Source organism: Oncorhynchus kisutch, linkage group LG17 (genome assembly GCF_002021735.2).
Source record: "Oncorhynchus kisutch isolate 150728-3 linkage group LG17, Okis_V2, whole genome shotgun sequence".
Lineage (NCBI taxonomy): Eukaryota > Metazoa > Chordata > Actinopteri > Salmoniformes > Salmonidae > Oncorhynchus > Oncorhynchus kisutch.
This window is the reverse complement of record NC_034190.2, coordinates 56,163,392-56,188,138: the sequence shown is the minus strand read 5'-3', so window position 1 is coordinate 56,188,138 and position 24,747 is coordinate 56,163,392. Positions and strand designations below refer to the sequence as shown.

General features: G+C 41.7%; 2 protein-coding genes across 2 annotated transcripts in view; one reads left to right on the top strand and one right to left on the bottom strand.

The window, feature by feature from the left end:
- The window catches only part of sycp2 (synaptonemal complex protein 2), a 64,718-nt gene extending 56,202 nt beyond the window's left edge, over positions 1 to 8,516 (top strand). Inside the window, exons 37-42 of the mRNA XM_031794123.1 lie at positions 1,550 to 1,644; positions 2,002 to 2,101; positions 2,425 to 2,483; positions 6,796 to 6,874; positions 7,237 to 7,293; positions 8,202 to 8,516. Of these exons, the coding sequence (XP_031649983.1) occupies positions 1,550 to 1,644; positions 2,002 to 2,101; positions 2,425 to 2,483; positions 6,796 to 6,874; positions 7,237 to 7,293; positions 8,202 to 8,273 (462 nt within the window). The 3' untranslated portion in view covers positions 8,274 to 8,516. The remainder of the gene's footprint in view (positions 1 to 1,549; positions 1,645 to 2,001; positions 2,102 to 2,424; positions 2,484 to 6,795; positions 6,875 to 7,236; positions 7,294 to 8,201) is intronic.
- A 2,387-nt stretch (positions 8,517 to 10,903) lies between these two features.
- LOC109906995 (phosphatase and actin regulator 3) overlaps positions 10,904 to 24,747 on the bottom strand; it is a 54,497-nt gene continuing 40,653 nt past the window's right edge. Inside the window, exons 6-12 of the mRNA XM_020504802.2 lie at positions 24,475 to 24,716; positions 23,962 to 24,115; positions 14,062 to 14,117; positions 13,402 to 13,463; positions 12,880 to 13,020; positions 12,452 to 12,528; positions 10,904 to 12,059 (exon numbers count right to left, since the gene is read on the bottom strand). Of these exons, the coding sequence (XP_020360391.1) occupies positions 12,044 to 12,059; positions 12,452 to 12,528; positions 12,880 to 13,020; positions 13,402 to 13,463; positions 14,062 to 14,117; positions 23,962 to 24,115; positions 24,475 to 24,716 (748 nt within the window). The 3' untranslated portion in view covers positions 10,904 to 12,043. The remainder of the gene's footprint in view (positions 12,060 to 12,451; positions 12,529 to 12,879; positions 13,021 to 13,401; positions 13,464 to 14,061; positions 14,118 to 23,961; positions 24,116 to 24,474; positions 24,717 to 24,747) is intronic.

The following is a 24,747-nucleotide window of genomic DNA, read 5'->3' as shown; positions in this document are numbered from 1 at the left end:
ATACTACTATGATTACGGATAGTCCTGAATGATTTGTGAATAATAATGAGTGAGAAAGTTACAGATGCACAAATATCACCTCCAAGACATTGATGATAATGCCCTTTTAGTGTAAGAACTGTTTGTTGGGAGGGAGTTTTTGCCTTCCATGGTGGCATCAGCATGCAGTAAATTAATTAATAGATCAATAAGAAATAGAATTATAAACCTTTCTGCCAATAACAGCACATTTTCAGTTTTCCAGACAGTCCTAGCAACACTTTGCTAAGAAGTTGTTTTTCTTTCTTTTTGACCATCTTATTTGAAAACAATCACAGTAAGGTACTTAATTTGTACCCAGAAATTATAAAAGAAAATGGATTAAAACGGCTACATTGGACCCTCTAAAGGATCACATTTGGGATCTAGCTAAGGAATATTTTTAACAAAATGTTTTACCAATATGTTTTTGGGCTTTTAAATGTTTTATTTTATTTAACTAGGCAAGTCAGTTAAGAACCAATTCTTATTTACACTGACGGCCTACCAAAAGGCAAAAGGCCTCCTGTGGGGACGGAGGCTAGGATAAAAAAAAAAGATATATATATTAGACAAAACACAACACTACATAAAGAGAGACCTAAGACAACAACACAGCATGGCAACAACACATGACAACACAGCTAATTTCTGGAGGTGGAAATTGTGTCAGCATAATTTTATTTTAATTCATTTTGGATGAGAAAGTCCTTTTAAAAAGTCACCGGAACTGAGCTTCTCAGACCTATATAAAAAATGATCCATGGTGGACCACGGGCCCCCAAAACAAGGTGAGGAGGGACCCCCCCCCCTCCAACCATCCCCCTCCGAGACCTTTTCCCCCTCTGCCACAAAGGTTTTCAGAGGAAAGATTGCTGTAGGCTACTTTCGAAACAACATTGTATAACTCAAGAAGATCTAAATGCATATCCCCATTAACTGATTGAGATCAAATGGTTGGTATGCAGATGCTTCATGAATGTTTCACAGGTAAAACTTGAAGAATTGTCATTCACGTTTGAGAGTGAGAAATGTGAAGGGAAGGAGACCACAAAAATGTGTGCATGAAGTAGAGGTAAGGAAACACATGGTCAGAACGTGATATGCACAGAAGCATCGGGATCTTTACTCCGGAGGAAAATTCAGGATCCACAGCCACTGCCTTTTTAAAAACGTACTGTTTTGTTGATGCCCCGGTGTAGCTACCCTGCAAAAGTTCCGTAGGCCTTTAAAGGGGAAATCCAGGATTTTACAACTTAATGTTAGATTATTCCTTACCTTGAAAGTGGTCTCTGAGCCAGGAGAAACTGTAATCCAGCCACTACAATCTTCAGCTAACTTTAGCCACCACTAGCTAACAATCAATGGAAGTGAATGGGGCATGTGTTCAGTTGTTGAAATTTCCTGGCCTTTTCAAAATCTCCATATTTGGTTTGATGTCACTTAAAGGTGATTTGGCCTTTGTGAATAGGATTTTGTATTCTATGGGAGACCCTAAATATGTTCTACTTACCTCTGTTACGTGCGTCAGAATCGCTCCAGACGTATGGAGCTGTACACCAAGCAGTCTCTGAAGACCGTCCAGCAGCACGTCTCTTCCATCAGCATGAGAGTTCAAAACTACAGGTTAGTTAGTGTACACTAAATAGTGAACTGGCAACAGCAGGGTTGCTGACATCAATATCTCAGGTGCCACTGACTGCCTATGTAACCTTGAGCAAGGCATTTTTAACCCTTTACCTGCCCCAGGGGCGCTGCTCTGCGGCTGACCCTGTGCTGCTCCCAGCCTGTTGTGTGTGGTGGGGCTGGGTACTGTGACAGCAAAAATTACCAAATGTCCATTGTCTCTGTATAATCGACCAATAAAGATTGCATTGTGTAGTATACAAGAATATGTCAATCTCTGACAGATTGTGGACATGCAATCTCTCTTGGTCTCCTCAATATCTCTCCCCTTCCTCCTCCCCCTGTCTGCGTGTGTAGGTCTCAGAAGCTGGAACAGGTCAGGGGTGTTCTGCTGAAGGAGATCAACAACTTGGAGGAGGACGAATCCACTCTAAAGAACATGGAGAAGGAACTGACTGTAGGATTACTTACATTACATTGACATTGTAGTCATTTAGCAGACGCTCAGTTGGTCGCATGTATGTGGTGGAAACTGACCAGGGCCCTTATAATATGGATATCTGAGTTCCTTTTAAAATGGTAAATCAACCTAGCACAACGAATTTAACATTGTTAAACTCCTACATTAACAGTATTTAATAGTAAGAGGCCTCCCTGACAATGCAGTATACCGGTATTCTAACCCTTTCAGGTTTGGATTGTCTATGGGAAATCCTCCCATGCTTTAGTTGACTGTATGTTGATTTAATCAGTGTTATCAGTTCACTTCTCTCTCCTTAGACATACTGGAGGAAGCAGTCTGTGGCTTTCCATTCCTACCAGGAGAAAGAGACTAGAAGGTGTGTGTGTGTTTTTCTGCCACATTCAGGGAGTGAAAAGTCCCAGGTGGGAAAATGTTGTCCCCCCCCCCCGCTCAAACGGACACACTGCAAAGATTGCAATTTAGCCTCTAGTCCTCCCCTGCTCCATTACAAAAGGACCACATAACACATTGTTTCATTTTTTTTAACCTGGGGGAAATGATCTGTGACCAAAAATACATGTATCTCTGTTGTGAATGAGGCCGGATCTCTGTCTCAAAAGAACTGAGTTATTTGTGTTTCCGGGATGTGGTCATAGCATGACTATTCACATGACTGTTTAGAACTAAAAAGTATCTCAAACTGGGTCAAAGTTCTTAAAAATTGTGCTAATTGCAATTTTCTACGTTGTAGAATAATAGTGAAGACATCGAAACTATGAATAACACATATGGAATCATGTAGTAACCAAAAAAAGTGTTAAACAAATCAAAATATATATTATATATTTGAGATTCTTCAAAGTAGCCACCCTTTGCCTTGATGACAGCTTTACACACACTTGTCATTCTCTCAACCAGCTTCACCTGGAATACTTTTCCAACCGTCTTGAAGGAGTTCTCACATATGCTGAGCACTTTTTGGCTGCTTTTCCTTCACTCTGCGGTACAACTCAATTGGGTTGAGGTCGGGTGATTGTGGAGGCCAGGTCATCGGATGTCACACTCCATCACTCTCCTTCTTGATCAAATAGCCCTTACACAGCATGGAGGTGTGTTGAGTCATTGTCCTGTTGATAAACAAATGATAGTTCCACTAAGCGCAAACCAGATGAGATGGCGTATCGCTGCAGAATGCTGTGGTAGTGGTGCTCATTAAGTTTGCCTTGAATTCTAAATTTTTATTTATTTATTTTACCTTTATTTAACCAGGTAGGCAAGTTGAGAACAAGTTCTCATTTACAATTGCGACCTGGCAATAAATCACAGTGTCACCAGCAAAGCACCATCATACCTCCCACTCCATGCTTCACAGTGGGAACAACACATGCGGAGATCATCCGTCACCTACTTTGGAGGTTGGAACCAAAAATCTCAAATTTGGACTCATCAGACCAAAGGACAGATTTTCACAGGTCTAATGTCCATTGCTCATGTTTCTTGGCCCAAGCAAGTCTCTTCTTATTGATGTCCTTTAGTAGTGGTTTCTTTGCAGCAATTTGACCATGAAGGTCTTATTCAAGCAGTCTCCTCTGAACAGTTGATGTTGATGTGTCTGTTACTTGAACTCTGTGAAGCATTTATTTGGGCTGCAATCTGAGGTACAATTAACTCTAATGAACTTATCCTCTGCAGCTCTCATGTGGCGGTCCTCATGAGAGCCAGTTTCATAATAGCGCTTGATGGTTTTAGTGACTGCACTTGAAGAAAATTTCAAAGTTCTTGAAATTTTCCAGATTGACTGATCTTCATGTCTTAAAATGATGGACTGCTGTTCTTGCCATATTATGGTATTTTACCAAATAGGGCTGTCTTCTGTATACCACCCCTACCTTGTCACAGTGCAACTGATTGGCTCAAATGCATTAAGAAGGAAAGAAATTCCACAGATAACTTTTAACAAGGCACTACTGTTAAATGATATGCATTCCAGGAGACTACCTCATGAAGCTGGTTGAGAGAATGCCAAGAGTTTGCAAAGCTGTCATCAAGGCAAGAAGAATATATATATTCTGAATATATTTTGATTTGTTTAACACTTTTGGTTACTACATTATTACATATTTGTTATTTCATAATTTTGATATAATTTTCTATTTATTATACAATGTAGAAAATAGTAAAAAATTAAGAAAAAACCCTGGAATTAGTAGGTGTGTCTACACTTTTTACTGGTACTGTATAAGGGTGTATATACAGTTAAAGTCAGAAGTTTACATACACTTTACCCAAATACATTTAAACTCAGTTTTTCACAATTCCTGACATTTAATCCTATTAACAATTTCCTGTCTTAGGTCAGTTAGGATCACCACTTTATTTTAAGAATGTGAAATGTCAGAATAATAGTAGAGAGAATGATTTATTTGAGCTTTTATTTCTTTCATCACATTCCCAGTGGGTCAGAAGTTTACATACACTCAATTAGTATTTGGTAGCATTGCCTTTAAATTGTTTAACTTGGGTCAATCCCCCCTTTCTATGGGATTGAGGTCAGGGATTTGTGATGGCCACTCCAATACCTTGACTTTGTTGTCCTTAAGCCGTTTTTCCACAAGCTTCCCACAATAAGTTGGGTGAATTTTGGCCCATTCCTCCTGACAGAGCTGGTGTAGCTGAGTCAGGTTTGTAGGCCTCCTTGCTCGCACACGCTTTTTCAGTTCTGCCCACAACCTTTCTATGGGATTGAGGTCAGGGATTTGTGATGGCCACTCCAATACCTTGACTTTGTTGTCCTTAAGCCGTTTTTCCACAACTTTGGAAGTATGCTTGGGGCCATTGTCCATTTGGAAGACCCATTTGCGACCAAGCTTTAACTTCCTGACTGATGTCTTGAGATGTTGCTTCAATATATCCACCAAAATTTTCCTTTCCTCATGAAGCCATCTATTTTGTGAAGTGCACCAGTCCCTCCTGCAGCAAAGCACCCCCACAACATGATGCTGCCACCCCCGTATTTCACGGTTGGGATGGTGTTCTTCAGCTTGCAAGCGTTCCCCTTTTCCTCGAAACATAACATTGGTCATTATAGCCAAACAGTTATATTTTTGTTTCATCAGACCAGAGAACATTTCTCCAAAAAGTCCGATCTTTGTCCCCATGTGTAGTTGCAAAACGTAGTCTGGCATGGTCACCCACCTGCACTACCTGTTCACCCATGACTGCGTGGCCAAGCATGACTCCAACACCATCATTAAGTTTGCTGACGACAACAGTGGTAGGCCTGATCACCGACAACGATGAGACAGCCTATAGGGAGGAGGTCAGAGACCTGGCAGTGTGGTGCCAGGACAACAACCTCTCCCTCAATGTGAGCAAGACTAAAGGAGCTGATCGTGGACTATAGGAAAAGGAGGGCGGAACAGGCCCCCATTAACACCGACAGGGCTGAAGTGGAGCCAGAACAGGCCCCCATTAACATCGACAGGGCTGAAGTGGAGCGGGTCAAGAGTTTCAAATTCCTTGGTGTCCACATCACCAATGAACTATCATGGTCCAAACAAACCAAGACAGTTTTGAAGAGGGCACGACAACACCTTTTCCCCCTCAGGAGACTGAAAGATTTAGCATGGGTCCCCAGATCGTCAAAAGGTTCTACAGCTGGACCATCAGGAACATCCTGACCGGTTGCATCATCGCCTGGTATGGCAACTGCACAGCATCTAACCGTAACGCGCTACAGAGGGTAGGGCGTACGGCCCAGAACATCACTGGGGCCATGCTTCCTGACATCCAGGACTTACATACTAGGCAGTATCAGAGGAAGGCCCCAAAAATTGTCAGACTCCAGTCACCCAAGTCATAGACTTTTCTCTGCTACTGTACGGCAAGTGGTACCGGAGCGCCAAGTCTAGGTTCAAATGGCTCCTTAACAGCTTCTACCCCCAAGCCATAAGACTGCTGCTGAACAATTAATCAAATGGCCCCCCGTACATTTAAATTGACCTTTGTTTTTACATTGCTGCTACTCTGTTTATTATCTATCCATAGTCACTTTACAAATGACCTCGACTAACCTCTACCCCCTGTATATAGCCTCGTTATGTAATTTAAACTTTTGTTGATTTTTTTTAAAACTTTAGTTTATTCAGTAAATATTTTCTTAACTCTTTTTCTTGAACTGCATTGTTGGTTAAGGGCTTGTAAATAAGCATTTCCCAGTGAGGTTGTTGTATTCGGTGCATGTGACAAGTGCAATTTGATATGATTTACTAGTTTGATGGTTGTAACAATCGCCCCATATTATCAAACTTATTTCATTTCAAACTTTACCGTTCTCTAGTATAGGCTACTTATCGTAATGAACGATATCAGCAAAATTCCTGCAATAAATGATCAGTATCAATAATTTTCAGTTTATTGTCCTAGTTCTAACCTGACTTCTCTACTTTAAACAATGCAACTGCACTGTGAGGTCATGTCCCTGATACATTCATGTCCCTCATTGTTTCTTATTATTTATGAACTGGTGATTATTTATTTACAATGCAACAAAAACACACATGTGATAGTGGTAAAGGTTTACTATTTTTATGTTTCATTTTCTCCTCCCTCTCTCTCCCGCTCGCACGCTCTCTCTCACCCATGGCTCATTTGCTCTTTTTCACCTTTTCGTTCTTTGCCCTCCTCAGACTGCAGAGCCTCAAGAGTACCTTCCAGACCGATGTGTGTCACAGCCTGGAGTACGAGGAGAGGATCTTCACCTCTCAGGTGTGGATCATCCAAACTTTAGCGCTAGACTTCATCTACACTGTAGCCTCCCGCTTCATATAAACTGTAGCCCACTATGTTGATCATAAACACAACAATTCCATACAGCATAAGTACAGAGAATAGGGAAAGAGGAACAGCCGACCCACGAAATCTAAAGTACATGTCACCTTGTGTTTTGATCAACATGCATTCCTTATGTCTCACAGGCGTACCTGTTACAATGTTTTTTACCAGAAACTCAGCTCATCTGAGCTCAGTTTTAAGCAATAGGATTTATGCTTATCCCCATTTTCTCTGCCGTGTGCCACTGTGAAGAGTTCAAACCTTAACAAATATTTGTCGTCACCAACTGTTTTCAGATGTGCCTGATGAGGAAAGATATGAAATCAGTTCAGGACAGACTCTTCAAAGAAATGGTGAGTGGAAATGACAGTTGTGACTAGGCAAGGCACTAAAAAACAATTAGACCCATGTCTCTTTCCACCGCACGGCATTAAATCCCCCTAAAAAAAATCTGTCAGTTTAAGCTAGAGATATGTTTTTTTGTAATGGATGCATCTCAGTTCACAACACGTTTGTCAGACCATGAGACATCCTGAAAATTGTCTGTAGTGTCCGAACAGGTTCGGCCCACAAACTATTATGACCCCTATGGAAAGATGAGGCTCTTACGACCCCCACAAGAGTCTTGGGACTCGTCTGAAGTCGGTACAGCTGATATGCCAACTTCTGTCTGTAGCGTCCTTTACAGTTTGGGTTACACACTAATTGACCCCTCTGTGGAAAGGTGAGACTCTCACGAACATGTCGATTGTTTTGCTCTAGGATGCCCACAGGCCTCACAAGACTTGTCTGAAGGTTACCCGGCACCAGTTGAAAAAATGAATGAAAGAAAATCTGGAGACTGTTTAGTGCCACAAATAAGGGGTTAAATACATGTAAAAAATAAAATAAATTATATATATACACACTTCAGAACAAACTTCCTTCAGATTTTGGTGGGGGACAATCTGTTATTCAATCCGTTTGTATGGGCTAATTAATAGCAGTAAGGCCAAAAATATATTTTTGTAGAAAATATACTGTTTTATATACTTCTAGAGGTCTTCAAATAAAAAAATCATTTAGCTAAATTATGTCCTTCAATTACATATAGTTTAGTAGAACCCCCCCCCCCCCGGCTTAGATTTATGGGAAATTAAAGAGGTCCCTCTTTTGAAAGTCCTACTCAAAAGTGCTACCTTTATTAGCGCAGACTGAGACTGCATCCCCTGAGGTGTTGCAAGTGTATTTGAGGGCTGTGTTTTTGTGTGTCTCTCCTCAGCAAGACGAGGAGATAATGAGTGTGAGGAGAGGACTACAGGCTCTTTTCCTGCCAGAGGGACCAAGATTTTAAACCCAAATCAAGTACCTCTGCACATTTATAAGATATGTTTGTGTTCTGTGAAGTTTGCCTGTCATTCCATGTTAGCTGTAATCAAATTTAATATATTAAGCATAAGTTAAAGAAATATATATACATGCCTTATTTAAAAAATTATCAAATGTGAATTTATATTAACATTTTTTTATCAGATCATTTTTGCAGTGATGTTTGACACTAATAACTTTTTATAGTTTTAACTGACTCTCCATAAGAGTAGTATTTTCAATATAAATAATGCATTTCTGTGAACATTGTTTGAATGGCATTTTATCTGTACAAGGTTGCCTGCTATTTGTTTGCTGTTAAGGTTGCCTAAGTTTATTAAACTTTTTAAAACAAAAACGTGTATTCACAGAAACCATAATGTACCTTACTTGGCATGGAAAGATGAAAGCAGTGTGTCAACATATTCAAGTTATTCTTATGGACAAATATCAATTTCAGAATCAGACCCCTTGATTTTTCCCAAATTTTGTTACGTTACAACCTTATTCTAAAATGGATTAAATAAATGTAAAAAGTCCTCAAGCTACACACAAGCGCCCATAATGACAAAGCAAAAACTTGTTTTTTACATAAGCACTAAGACTCTTTGCTATGAGACTCGAAATTGAGCTCAGGTGCATCCTGTTTCTATTGATCATCCTTGAGACGTTTCTACAACTTGATTGGAGTCCACCTGTGGTAAATTCAATTGATTGGACATGATTTGTAAAGGCACACACCTGTCTATATAAGGTTCCACAGTTGGGAGTGCATGTCAGAGCAAAATCCAAGCCGCAAGCTCAAATTAATTGTCCGTAGATCTCCGAGGCAAGATTGTGTCGAGGCACAGATCTGGGGAAGGGTACCAAAACAATTATGCAGCATTGAAGGTCCCCAAGAACACAGTGGCCTCCATCATTCTTAAATGGAAAATGTTTAGAACCACCAAGACTTCCTAGAGCTGGCCGCCCGGCCAAACTGAGCGGGGGAGAAGGGCCTTGGTTCAGGGAGGTGACCAAGAACCCAATGGTCACTCGGACAGAGCTCCAGAGTTCCTCTGTGGAGATGGAAGAACCTTCCAGAAGGACAACCATTTCTGCAGCACTCCCAACAAATCAGTCCTTCATGGTAGACTGGCCAGACGGTAAAAGACATGACAGCCCACTTGGAATTTGCCAAAAATGCACTTAAAGTACTCTCAGACCATAAGAAACAAGATTCTCTGGTCTGATGAAACCAAGATTGCCGATTTTCACGTCTGGAGGAAACCTTGCACCATCCCTACGTCGAAGCATGGTGGCGGCAGCTTCATGCTGTGGGGATGTTTTTCAGCGGCAGGGACTTGGAGACTAGTCAGGATTGAGGGAAAGATTAACAGAGCAGAGCACAGAGAGATACTTGATGAAAACCTGCACCAGAGTGCTCAGGACCTCAGACTGGGGCGTAAGTTCATCTTCCAACATGACAACAACCCTAAGCACACAGCCAAGACAACACAGGAGTGGCTTCGGGACAGTCTCCGAATGTCCTTGAGTGGCCCAGCCAGAGCCCGGACTTGAACTTTATCAAACATCTCTAGAGAGACCTGAAAATAGCTGTGCAGCGAGCCTCCCCTTCCAACCTGACAGCTTGAGAAGATCTGCAGAGAAGTGGAGAAACTACCCAAATACAACTGTGCCAAGCTTGTAACGTCATATCCAAGAAGACAAGGCTGTAATCGTTGCCAAAGGTGCTTCAACAAAGTACTGAGTAAAGGGTCTGAATACTTATGTAAATGTGATATTTCCGTTTTTTTTATACATTTTCAAACATGTCTAAAAACCTGTTTTTGATTTGCACAGTCCCAAATAATGTATGGATTGCGAAATCTAATGCTTCTAACAGAAAGACCAACTTTAACCAGATGAATCACTATGAGGTAGGGCCAGGTTGATATTAGGATCTGGGCCTGGTCGGGTTTCTGTATTATATCCCTCCAGTCCTACTCATTGAAGAACACTTCGTCCAGTTTGAGGTGAGCAATCGCAGTTCCGATGTCCAGAAGCTCTTTTCGGTCATAAGAGACGGTAGCAGCAACATTATGTACAAAACAAGTTACGAGCAATGCAAAAAATAGCATTGTTGGTTGTTGGTTAAGACGGTTAATAAGACGGCAGCATTTCCTCCAGCGCAATCACATTTCATTGATTCGTCGCATCCGTTGTCAACCCATTGGATGAGATGGTCAGCAGTCCTTCCACGCTCACCTTCTTATCCAATGGGTTTTGAGACAGTCGAGGATAGAGGAATCAAGGAAATGCAATTGAGATTCTCCCCTTGTTTCGCCCATTCCTCACCTCCCTCTCACAGCACATTGGGGGAGAGGAGTGAAGGTTCCTCCCCATAGGCTACAATGCACTTTCAAGGCGAGACAAGCAGTGGAGGAAACAAGGACAAAGGAAGCAATCATTTGACAGCTAGTTTTCAAACACACACACAATGCGTGAAGGGATTACTGGTTATAATGATTTCATTATTGTCAATGATTTGACAGAACCCATTGTATTAGTATATGATATATCAACTACTAAAACATAAAAATGCTGTTTATCTTTTTAATTCTTCAGGAATGTTTAGCATGGCTATAAATGATAGAGAAGTTGACTAAAGCACAAAAAGAGCTGGCAACTAGGCATGACAAAGAAACGTTCAGTGTCCATGTTTCTTGTGACATGTAGATGTTTTGTTGTTGCTAGGTGGAGTTATGGTTTTATTGTGCATACCTAGACATTTATTCCTGTAACTACCCAGTGAAGCTGCAAGAAAATCGTATATAAAACCATTGACATTTTTACCCTGATGTCACATATTGGCCCCTATATTTCTAGAAAGACCCTTATCAGTAATTATTAGGGTTGGAGCGAAAACCTACAGGACGGTAGCTCTCCAGGAAAAGGGTTGGAGAGCCCTGCTGTATATTATCTCATATTGCCTGTCAGACCCATGAATCTCATATTCACTCTGCTTACTACGGTATCTTGCTACTTTCTGAGCAATACAAAGGGGAAGGCTGGATTGAGGCTTTTACCTGTTCAGCTACCTAGCAATCTGTTTATTAATACATTTAAAAAAATGGTGATTACCAAAAATAAGATGCATACATTTTTTTTGAAGACCTTGTATTTTGAAGACAAGTAGTGCTTACAAAGGTTCTCTCTTGAGTGAAAACATTGACAGTCCGGTTCAGATTGACAGATACAGTTGGTACGAAATTCACCCACGGCCGACCACACAGTCCCCCCCTCCCCCCCATCCTCCTCAAGTGACACGTTATTCAAAAAAAAAAAAAGGTGAAGCTGGTCACATGCACAACGTCATCTTCCCTGTACGCATTCAACCACATTCTCAAAGGAGTCAGTTTGAAAAAACACGCACACACAGGCATTGTTCTTCCCTCAGCTCCATCTTAACCGACGGGCAGATAGACGGAGTCCGAGTTCGAGGTTCTGTCTTTAGTCTTCTTCCTCCAGTCAGCTCCCACGTTGGAGACACAGCCTCCGGGATTCACTGTCGCACCCCCAAACATCACCGTCTGTCCACCTCCCCTCGACGAAACCTAGGGGCGCGCTGGAGGAATTAAGGACACCCTGCAGACAAAGGAATGGGCTCTGGAAGAATGTCCTCCGGGCTCTGGCAGTTTCTAACCGCCACCGACGCAGCAACCGAAAATTCTAGGCTCAGCATTATTTCTTCACAGAAGAAACTCCCCTTCGTATTCACGGCCTGTGGAACCTACAAAAGGAGAGGGAGGTGAAAGAGTGAAGGGGGGGGGGGGTGATTGTGAGCACAGAAGGTGCCTTTGTAATCACTCCAGTTATGATTACAGCTATTCATCAATCTTGGGCTATTTTTAGCACAGCTTTGTGTGCCGGGTGAGTGGGGCCGCTCTCCCTAGGTCACTCACAAATTGACTAGAGGATCTTCGTTTACCGCACATGCTTAATTGGGGACAGACAGCATTTGTCATTTCTCTTGCCAATATCAGGCCCCCGGGAAGGTAAGCAAGGACTTCCCTCCTCCCCCTTTTAAGCATGCACATCGATCTTTAGCTCTGTGGATCTTTTCTGGGGAGCTAAAAATAGAGGCAGCCGCAGCAGAGAGTAGAAGCAATCACACCCACTTACCTTGTGAGGTGCTTGCTCGAGGCGTGCACCTCCATCTCGGTGCTTTTGAATTCGTTCAACTCCTTTCGGATAGCCGCCTGTGGAGGAATACAACGAGCGTTAGACTAGAGAGCATCCTTTAAGCGGAGACGGACATCGCACACTGACCCACGAAAATTGTCACATAGCTTGAGAGAGTAGTAAAAAAAATAATAATACGACAAGGTCTTAGCCATAACAGTGAGACATGCTGGCGCTATGGAGGTGGTAGCAAGGACAACAGTATGTTTTCACAGTTCCAGAACTCAATGCTTTTAGGCCTTTAATAAATAGGCCCTACATCACAACATGCTCTGATAAGGGTATGTGCCAGTCACTTTAAGTGGTGAATGTGAAATGGAAGAGATGCTGCAGAAGGGTTCCTTGTTTTTGACACCAATGACACGCACCTTATCGGCTGCAGAGAGCCTGGTCCAGGGCTTGTCTGCTCTTCGGTCGTAATCCTGAGCTTTGGCCACCTCTACATAGTCACTGAAACGAATGAGAATCTTTCGGTCCCGTAGCTCGTCAACTGTGGGCCGCTGATTGAGCTGAAATACACCATTGGGAACAGAGAGGCATTGGTATGAATGAGTACAGTCATTTGACAGGCACGTGTTTGGTTGAATAAGGACTACATTAGCTACCCATGTTTGACTTTTTCCTGTATTCATTCGTGATTTTGCATCAAAATGCTGCTCCCAGAAAAGTAACGATTTTGCCATACAAGGTCTTTTAGGACCAATGTACATATTTTTTATGTTCTTATCCAGAGCAAAATAAATATTTATCTAGTGCACAGCATGAGATTAACACAAAATATACAAACAGAACAAGTACTAGTCAGAAGAAATAAATCTGATGTCAGCAGGTTGCATTACTGTAATATTACACAAATAATACTAGAGTAATTAATTAGTATAATAATATACCTTTCTGTTGAGCCGCTGTTTGATCTCCCTCCTCTCTTCTTGTTCTGTCTGGTCATTTCTCTCTAAACCAAGGAGAAGAAAATAAATTAGTGATATGACAAAGACACTGATAAGAACACTTGAGGTTGGAAAACACATTTCCCAATAATGATGTCACTTGTTTTCATCACTGTTTTCCCTCTAATCCACATAACAGTGATATCACTGTTTGACCCTAAACCTTATCTACTGGTGAAAGAGTGTCCCACTGTGTTCCACTCTGTGACTGTAGAGACAGATTAGGCTTCAGACATTACGAATGAAGTCTAATCCATGGGGATATATTTGAAAGTTTAAAACATAATTCCTTACAGGAGTGTGAATCTTGTTCCACTGAGGGTCAGATCCAGATCCTAATAAAATGGTCTCCTGAGAATGCCATCACCAACATTTTGGCCAACATCAAGTTGGGTTATGTATGTTGGAAGACAATGTGTGCTTATCTGTTCTGCCTCCTGAATTTTACATGAGTGAATGTATTTATCATAATAAATTTATGTAGGCTTATTGTCTACCTTGGTAGATTTATTCAGAAATTGTGCATGAATTTCACATAGCTTAATGAAAAAAAATATATAGATATATAAAAATAGCAGATATTAAAATAATTTTACAACTCACGTTTTAGGATATTCCGACTCTCCAACTCTTCCACATTTGGTCTCTGGCTGAGTCTCCTGCGAAAAAACACCAGAACCACGTTCTGAACCATTTTCGATTCAAGTTTCGTCAACATCCAAGAAGTAACTTTTAAACCGAGTCCGCCGGATCAATTCTTCTCAATGTAGTTGTTCTATCGGGGAACTCCCTGTCTTTCCATCTCGCGTCTAGACCCCGACTATGATGCTTTGGTAGAGACACTCCCCACATCTGGAATACCCACAGACGTGCAATTTTGGGTATTTTCCGTTATACTACGGTTGAGCTCTGGCTGCCTTATACTATTGTCTCAAATCTTGAAATAATAGAGAGACTAGGAACAAACACTAGCTCTACTGTCATCTGCTGTTGCCTGTGCAGCTGCTCGCTTCACGGTCATCCCTTGCAGTCTACGCGACACACACACGCAGCAACCTTTTTGAACTGGGTCGTGATGTGCTACTCAGACTGCCTCCTTTTTCCGACTGCATGCATAATTTGTTGTCAGGAGGAGGTGCAAACGAGATTACCGCTTAAGGTATCCCCCATCGCTATTCAGACAATTACATTTCTCATTATCACAAAGCTGCTTCTTTTTTTACAATTTACCTACAGTAAAATAGGTTACAATTACCCTATCTTGACTCGCCTATCAAAATGTACTTCTGACATTGGAAGCTACACATCTATATCACAAACTGGTAATTAAACAATCCAATTATTTTATTTAATAATGATTGCATATTAATAAGCTCATACAGGCTCATACAATAGAAAATAATGACTAATTCACGTTTACGTATACCTCACTATCAACGCTTCAAACAATCCACATAAACCAAAATGGCTTTGGAGTCACCTGTGCAAGGGAACATTTCAAAGACTTTAATATCAATAATAGATAGGGGTCAGCTCCACACAGCATGGGTCAAACCCACCGCCCGAAAGATGAAGGTATCAAGACAGAGGGCACCGCACAACCTCACAGCACGCCTTGCCCCAGATCACCTTCAAAAGTCCAACGCTCTGAGTGAGGACCAAAGTCAGGTCACGCACCCTGAAGCTGCACGCGTTGACCTCGCCACGTGCTGCTCACTACCTCTGAAAAGATGAAGGTGCTGGAACCTTAACATTTATAAGCAAAGTATGCTAATGGTGAATGCTAATAATGCAATGCAAATATACAGAGTAATCATGCTTGTATTCAAGAAAATGACAAACGTGTTTAATAGGATCATTACAAGATGATGAAATGTAGGTTATGAAATCTATATGCTAGATTAAGTTTGGGTTATGAGGTAGGCTAAGTCAGTTGTGCATTTATAGACCTACAGCATTAATACATTTATGAGAATCAATAGGTATATCAATATTGAAATTACATTTAAACAGCAGGAAATCTTAGACTTGCGACTAGTAATAACTGCAGAATAATTCATTAATTTGATACAAGTTTCCCTTTGTCCGATAGATACATTTTCCAAGGAAAAATAATATTAGCCCATGTTAGGTGTATTTTTTGAGATCATGCTCAGAATGCACAAGTTACAAAGTGTCTGTGTTTAATATCTAGGGCTACTATGTATTCAATAAATTGTATTGTAGCCTACATTCATTTATGGAAAGTTTTGTCACGGATCTTCCCACTTCATATCAAGCTTGTTTTGTCTAAGACATTTATTTTTGAACATGTCGGCCTACTTTCCAATCACCAAAAAAGACACTTCACAACACAAGAGCCATCATCTATATCCCACATCTGCCAGTCCAGTGCGAGTGAATGAGAAAGGCATTCCAACAGATGTGGTGGCATAACATTTTCAACAGATGAAATGGAGAATCACTCTCAAAGCCCCAATGGATGCTATATCACCATGATATTGACCTGGTCGATGGGTTGCTTAGCAACACGTTTCTCATGGAAATCTAATACAATGGATTCTTCCCAGGGAACCCTTACTACAGTACACCTCAGCAACCCACCAGTGGGTATTATGTTGCAATGTAGGCCTGCCTAATCATAGCTGTGTGTATGTGTAGATTAGAACATTTACTTTTCTTGGCAACAAATAATATCTTAACTTGGGGGATTTGGAAAGATAAAGTCAAGAGACAGAGGGCTCATACAAATATTTATGTTTTGATGTTTCTTACCCTATAATTATATAGGCCTATATTGACTGAAGGACAGCTGTCTAAAATACAATACAGTTTAGATATTCTGTTTTTCTTGAACATAGAACATGAGATGAATACCCAGTATATGCTGCAGGTGTATAAGGTAGCCTACCCACTGTCCTACAATGACAGAATTTACAAACACTGTGGCCTGGTTCAATTGGGCATTTTTGACAGATGTTCGCAGAGATCGCATGGTAAATGCTGCGCATGTTGGCTTAAGCCTAAATTACCTTTAACTAGTGCCTACTACACAGCTGCCAATGTTCCTTTTAAAAGGTTCCCATTAGATAAGCCACAGCCAAAATTGGCCATACCGTAAAAATAAAAAAAAGATTTTAAGATCAGATTGTAGTAATACGTGGGTTTATGACTAGTGATGACCCCTTTTAAAGGCCTTTTTTCCCCAAACACTCAGAGATCGCATTCATTTACGCACTGAAGCGTAAGTTACCATTAAAAGGTCCGTAGTGAGCTGTCCTGTAACCCGTTTGGATTGAATCCTTAGTAGTATAACATATAGCCTATAACATACTACTAGGATAAATATAAAGCCATGCTAGTCGTGCCCGGAAAGAAAAGGAAAGTCAACTTTGAGTAGGCGGTTAAAGCAGGCATTAGGCCTCTTATCCTTCAACCACAAATTGACAGCCAGACTGCAGTGAGCAGTCACAGTAACCCAGCTCTCCGCAAAACACATCTTTTGCTGGCCCGGAGTCTGGTCAAGCGTGTAACGCTCTCGCTTCTCTAACCATATAGGCCTGATTCCCCTGCAGCGGGGATCCCGGTTCTATCCCGGCATAAACGCTACTCATTTCTGCCCTATATTTTGTCTCCCTGCTTCTCTCCCATCCTGTCATAAAAATAGGAATGAGTTTGGAATTCCACTCTCCTTCAAAATAAAAAAACATCTGCATTCTGGCCTACTGTATATTGCACTTTCCCCACCAACACACATTTTAGAGAAAGAGAAAAAGAGAAAGAGAGAGAGAGGTGCACCGGGATGCATTATTCAATAGTATCTGAGCTAAGAATAGCCCCGCCGTAGCAGCAGAAGTGGATGGCAGAGAGCACTATTGATAGACCGTTATCACAGTGTGAAATAACCTGACAGAATGTGTCATTATCCCAGTGATAAGTTAGGACAGCATCTTTTTTTCTGCTCCCACCACAACTGGCAGTTTCTCTTATCTGGAGAGACTAGGAAATGTTTTAAATTAAATCTAAGCTCGGAGCCGTTAGGGAGATCTAAGCCGGGAGTGATGGACTGTTTTTGCCTTTCAGTAAGGGTACTCTGGGGAAATATACTTTACTCCTCTGCTAAGCTTCCCTCTTCTCCGCCATCTTCAGGGCTAAATATAGTTGGGCTTTCCCTTCTCTAAAAAAGTGCAGTGTCACCAAAATATGGAGCATACACAGCAAACTGGCACATACAGTGCAGACCCCTGGACGTTTCTACATTTTGTTACGTTACAGCCTTATTCGAAAATGTATTGAATTGTTTTTTCCCCATCAATCTACACACAATACCCCATAATGACATTTTTGCAAATGTATTAAACATTTTACATTTAAATATCACATTTACATAAGTATTCAGACCCTTTACTCAGTACTTTGTTGAAGCACCTTTGGCAGTGATTACAGTCTCAAGTCTTCTTGGGTATGACGCTACAAGCTAGGCACACCTACACTTGGGGAGTTTCTCCCATTCTTCTCTGTAGATCCTCTCCAGCTCTGTCAGGTTAGATGGGGAGGCTCACTACACAGCTATTTTCAGGTCTCTCCAGAGATGTTCGATCTTGGTTTCATCAGACCAGAGAATCCTGTTTGGCTTCCGTCTGGTGGAGTGCTGCAGAGATGGTTGTCCTTCTGGAAGCTTCTCCCATCTCCACAGAGGAGCTCTGGAGCTCTGTCAGAGTGACTATCGGGTTCTTGGCCACCTCCCTGACCAAGGCCCTTCTCCCCCGATTGTTCAGTTTGGCCGGGCGGCCAGCTCTATGAAGAGCGGTTTCAAACTTCTTCCATTTAAGAATGATGGAGGCCACTGTGTTCTTGGGGACCTTCAATGCTGCAGAATTTTTTTGGTACTCTTCTCCAGCTCTGTGCCTCGACACAATCCTGTCTCGGAGCTCTACAGACAATTCCTTCGACCTCATGGCTTGGTTTTTGCACTGACATTCACTGTCAACTGTGGGACCTTATATAGACAAGTGTGCCTTTCCAAATCATGTCCAATCGATTAAATTTACCACAGGTGGAGTCCAATCCAGTTGCAAGGATGATCAATGGAAACAGGATGCACATGAGTTTAATTTCGAGTCTCATAGCAAAGGGTCTGAATACTTATGTAATAAGGTATGTTTATTTGTAATAAAAATTCAAAAGATTTAAACGGTTTTCGATTTGTAATTATGGGGTATTGTTTGTCGACTGAGGAGTTTTTTAAATTTACATCAATTTTAGAATAAGGCTGTAATGTAAAATATGGAAAAAGGGGAAGGGGTCTGAACACTTTCCGAATGCACTGTATACTACTAGTGTTACCACGTAAAGAAGGAATAAGCAGCTCAAATAAATGTCTACTCTAGTGTGCGAATCAAAATGTTTACAAGTCTCAATATTTGCAGTGGACCTTTTCATGTGGTCTCTGTTTTGTCTGGAGGTAACTGTGACTAGGGCTGTTGCGATGACTGAATTACTGCCATACCGGCAGTCAAAGGCAGTCAAATTCCACATGACCGTTTAGTCATGATAGTTATGCTTTTCCAAGCTCTGATGCTGCTGATGGTCATACCAAACTTGCTAACTGCCTGGTACTCAGCACTCTATTGTCCCTCTAATCACTCTGACATCAATGCAAATGTTTTAGACAATCTCATCAAACACTTCATGAGAGCCCATGAGGTCATGTTGTGCAACATTTCAATAGGCTATGAATTGCACAAGAAAACAGAGTGATGGCCTCTACTAAAAAGAGGATCAGCTTTCCTTAGGCTAGATCGATTGTAAGGACCGACACCGGAGATGAGAAGCAGGGACGGGGTGTCAACATTTAAAATCAGGAAACAGACAAAGACCAAGACAAGAACAGCATCAACACACTGGTACAAAACGACAATTAATACAGAAGCAGGGAACAGAGAGGGGAACCAGAGAGATAGGGGAGGTAATGACAGAGGTAATTGATTCCAGGTGAGTCCAATAATTACTGATGCGCATGACGGGGGTGGAATGCATCTTTGCGTAATAATGGTGGCAGGAGTGTGTAATGCTGGGGAGCCTGGCGCTGGAGCGGGAGCAGGATCAGGTGTGACACCTTCTATGTTTATTTTTCAACTTTCCTAATATTAAGCACATTGCTTATATTTACAACAGGAGTATAGCCTACATGGCTGGCATGAAAATAAACCACGGGGAAAAGCATAGATGACATTCATTTTTCCAGCTGCCCATTTTGATACAGGTGCATGATAATTGTCCATTCTAAATGTTTTCCGCTAATGGAACATTCGTGCTTAGGTGAATAATATAGCCTAATCCTTTATCAACATTTTAAGCTCAGTGATCTGTTGAGTAAAACAGTTGATGCTAGTGGTTGTATTAATTTGGGATCTATCGCATCCCACAACTGTCCCAGACTATTTTAAGCTTTTTAAGCTAGTTTAGAATATTTATTTATTCTCGCACAGAATAGAATACGTCGACCTTTGTACTATGGGGGATAGAAAATTGACATAGGCTAATGCTTTTGCTGTACGTTAAGCCTACTCATCTTGTTGGCTGACGAAAAGTAAATGCGGACAGTTCTTCCAATATCTTCAAAATGCACCTCGGAATTGGATAAGGACGTGCGCAGTTGCATCCCTGATGTCTTTTTTTAATTTGACCTTTATTTAACTAGGCAAGTCAGTTAAGAAAAAAATCTTATTTTCAATGACGGCCTAGGAACAGAGGGTTAACTGCCTTGTTCAGGGGCAGAACCACAGATTTTTATCTTGTCAGCTCAGGGATTCGATCAACCTTTCGGTTACTAGTCCAACGCTCTAACCACTATGCTACCTGTAGCCCCACACCTGCCGTCTTCACTTGTAGCCTGTGAGAAAGGCCCGATCACGTGATGGAGCGTGAAGGGCACAACAGCCACTGGCCTGAAAAGGCATGGATTTTTTTAGGGTGCATTATGCCACACAAAGGGGATGTCGCCATGAAATTCAAGGCATTATCAAGTGCTTGTCAAATTGTGACTGAGTGACTTATGTAGTGTTACAGCCTGTACAAAAGACAAAGTAGAGCTCATGCCTTTCATGCTACTTTTTTCATTAGTCACAACATGCAGCCTAACAATGTATTAAAATTCAAAACATCGGCCAACGATTGTAGAGCAACTAAAGTTACATTAATACCTCTAAAATGAAGCACAAAGGAGTACCGATTTCTTTGTTAATCTCTCAAAACAGAATAACCACATGTGCGCACTCCCTCAAATCATTTGGAGAAAATATCCTTCCCATTTTATTAAATTCTTCAAACTATAAAATAATGCCACGGAATTCTAAGAAAATCTTGTCTGCTAAATTAACTAGTGTAGCCCACAGCCATTTGGCATAGCATACTATTCTGTTCTTCTGAAATAGACTATATTTCTTCATATCATGCTTCTTTAGACCGGTCTAAAATAAATAATGGATTTATTGTGATAGGTGTAGGCTATATTACATGGATTTATTAGACTTTTTAAAAGGTCAACATCCGTGGCTTGTAGTGGATGCCAGGAGATACTAAATGTTTGTTAATTAACGGTCAATTACCATGAGACCAACAGTTAGTTGCTTGACAATCACCGGCTGACAAAACGTTCGTGACCGCCACAGCCCTGACTGACTAGACGATGGGAGCACAAATGATAGTATACTGAGATAAGAGTCCCTACAGCCGGTCTGAAATCACTCCCTACCTCTACCCCTTGGTCCTAACCCTTCCATGTTTGCTGATCTGAAGGGTCTGGATAGGTAGGAGTAATGTAGTGCTGCTTCCATCATATCGCTTCCATTGTACAGATCTGAAAATCTCTGATCTGTAGGCCTCAGATCAGAGGGCCTAGGGGAAGATGTAGGGAACAAATTGGGACCGACTGCTTGGGTGGTGCCCTATGCTCCTGTGAGTTCTCTTCCACAGTGCTCACACAGGTCTCCAACTCGTGGTCCTGGAGGCCCACTGTGTGTGCAGATTCTAGTTTCCAAATCACATCATAAATCAGGCTTAATTCAACAGTCAAAACTCAGACATTTAGGGGGAGAAATGTTAGAGGTATAGTGGTCCCCCTGAAATATGTTTACCAGTTCATCTCAAATTGGGTCTAATTCAGTACACAGCCTATAGGACACCCGATTGGGATGCAGTTCTTTACACACTTAGGAGAGCATTTTGCACAAGCAAATTGGCAGAGACCATTGAGCAAAATAACTATCATATTTCAAATAGAATGGAAGGCATATTATTCATTTACAAATACAACTCGCAATTGCATTGTGTGCACCCCTTTCAATGAAATCACACAGCAAATTATTATGTTTGATGCTAGTTTTTGCATCTATGCTCTTTTGGGTGACAAGCCTACAATGGCGACCTCAATGCGACCTTCCTCAGACAGCTCCACATCTCACTCCCATGCAAGAGGAATTTCGTCTTCACAAAGCACACTGCCTGACCCTGGGGCTCTTACGCAAGCCTCTTACAAGTCATGCTGCCACTGCTGCTCTGACGTGGCCTTTTACATAAGGTGTTTGTTTGCAGCTGGTAGTGAATACATTCTCTTGTTGTCCTATGCCAAAAATTACAATTTGAGTATCCTGTTAGTTTGAGCGGAACTAAAAATAGCCCGAGGTCGATTGTTTTCCTGGGAGTCTCCTACTGTTAAATCGCTTTCTCTGAAGGTGAGTAGCACTCGACTGCGTTATTACAGGGCACATTTGTAAAAGAGACCTAGGTCTCAAGTTTCCCATGTTAAAATAAAGATAAAAAAAAAAAATAATAATAATAATAATAATAAGTGGCTGGTTACATAACACAGTGGTGTACCCCAGCTTGACACATTGGTGTGAAGGAATAGTCCTGAAATGACTTCACATTCTGTACTCATACCGAACTGTTGTGGTTTTCCGCTAATGTGAAACAGTACAGTACAAGAACTATTGGTTTAGAGAAGCGTTTTGTTCCATTACTATTCTGGAAGTCTCGTGTCCATATGCTAATATCTACAGTGCCCCCCTGGCCTGTACATAGCGAAGACTGTTACTGGAGGTTGTGTTCAAATTCTAATAACTTCCTGTGATTGAATGTCTTGTGTGAAATGGCATGGACAGTACAACTAAACAGTACACCAACAAAAAGGAGTCAATAGAAAAATGGAAATGCACGATTCCTTATTTCTTATCTCTAACCCTCCAGTAGCATTCTTGAAATCATACATAGTTTTTGCTCTTGAGAAGGAATCTGGGTATTTTATCACAGTGCGCCACATTCTACTTGTATAACCACGTCAACAATGAAGTTTAGAGTTTGCAGGATTTTACTCCAATTGGCCATGAAACCACTCAGTGTAATTACTCATCTCACTCCCTCAACTAAGGATTGGTTTTGTCAAAACCTTGATTTGGTCAATCAGCAGGTTTAGCACTTGGCTGCTTTAAAATCCCTCCAACACAATAGAGACACTATTAGGATTGGCCAAGTCCAAGCGTTGATTCCAAAGGATGTACAGAACAATGCCAGATTAACAAGGGGCGACGCAAATCAAGTCAATGCAAGGCGAGAGGATAATTCTCCTCAATCAGATTGTCTTTCTCACCTCCACTCTAAAACCCCCACCGACTCCAACATTGCCACTACCAGTAAGCGTATAGATTCATCCTCTTCTATCACTGTTCAGACTCTTCTCTCGTGGACATTCACAGATTTCTATCTGTATTTACATTGACATTTTATACACAATCAATATCAATAGTGTGGTCTTATGTCCCAAAAGAGCCTTCAGGTTCATGTTGTCCATCCAGACCAGAGTTCAAGTACTATTTGAAATAATTTCAAATACCTTCTGTGCTTAATGGACCAGTATAATAGTCCTATTTTAAATCATTTCAGATACTTTATCTGTGCTAAAAATGGACCAGTAGAATAGTTCCGAAACTGCAAACCCTTCCCATCTGGCAGGTATTTGAAAGATTTAAAATAGTATTTGAACCCAGGTTTGCATCCATCCATTATAGCAGGGGTATTCAACTCTTACCCTACGAGGTCCTGAGCCTGCTGGTTCTCTCTTCTACCTGATAATTAATTACACCCACCTGATGTGCCATGTCTAAATCAGTCCCTGATTAGAGGGGAACAATGAAAACAAGCAGTGGAACTGGCTTCAAGGTCTAGAGTTGAGTTTGAGGGCACTAAAGGGTAGGAAATATGTAGAAAACGAAGGGGGTCCTTGCAGTAGGCCTACTGGATGTGATCTAGATGGGCTTTTTATCAATTCCACTATTCCTTGAATCCTATCTTCTTGCGTGATTCCGAACCATATTGGAGAAGAAGGTCCAAGGTCCCTTTCCTTGGACCTTCTTCTCCAGCGCCTTTAGAGGAGGAGGCAAGAGGATGTGAGGAATTAAGGAAAGATTCATTGAGAAAGGGGTGGGTGAAGATGACACCACTTACTTGGTGAGTTTCATCTCGATCTGCTGGCGTATTTCCTGACGTTCCTGTTCGGTCCGCGCTGGGAAGATATTCCGGTCTTCAAGCTCCTCTTTGCTGGGTCGATTCCGAAGCTTCACCGCCAAGAGCTCTTTCCTTAGCCTGCGAGGTAGTGTACCTGCATACACACACACAGGACGTCAGCGATCACTTCGAGATTGCTCTCACAGGGCAGAAACCTAACCTAAAATGTGCACATTCAACTCAAACCTCAAATCACTTGCAGGTCTCAAGTTTAGGAGAGTCCATAATGCCCAAAAACAATGTCTTAAAATTGCTGTAACTGCCGTTCAACCGTCTCAACCCTTCGTCTGGTTTCCCCCCGATGTTGAGCCCAGGAGTTAGAATGTTTAAAAATTAAAGTCTACTTTTGAATTGTTATATATCGCTTGGGAAGGGGGATATAATTCATGTTGTTTATTTGGTGGATATCGTTGAATGCAATCTTTCCTTTAAGAAAAGTCCATGCAGACCCACCAGAGATGACGGAGTCGTTCCAGTCATCCTGATCATGGGGGAGGCCCGAGGCGTCGGAGAAGCACTGGTCCAGCCGCATGTTCTCCTTGTTCTCTTCCGCCTCCTTCTTCCTCTCTGCTTGGTGTAGCCAGTCGACAACGCCGCCGCTCGCCATCGATGGATTCTCCGAGCTGGAGGAGCGAGAGAGTCGCCCATCAGAGCGCCGCCACGGGGTTGAGCCCGGCTCAGCAGGCCCATGCACACTGAGGGAACACAGGAGGGAGGAGGGTGCAC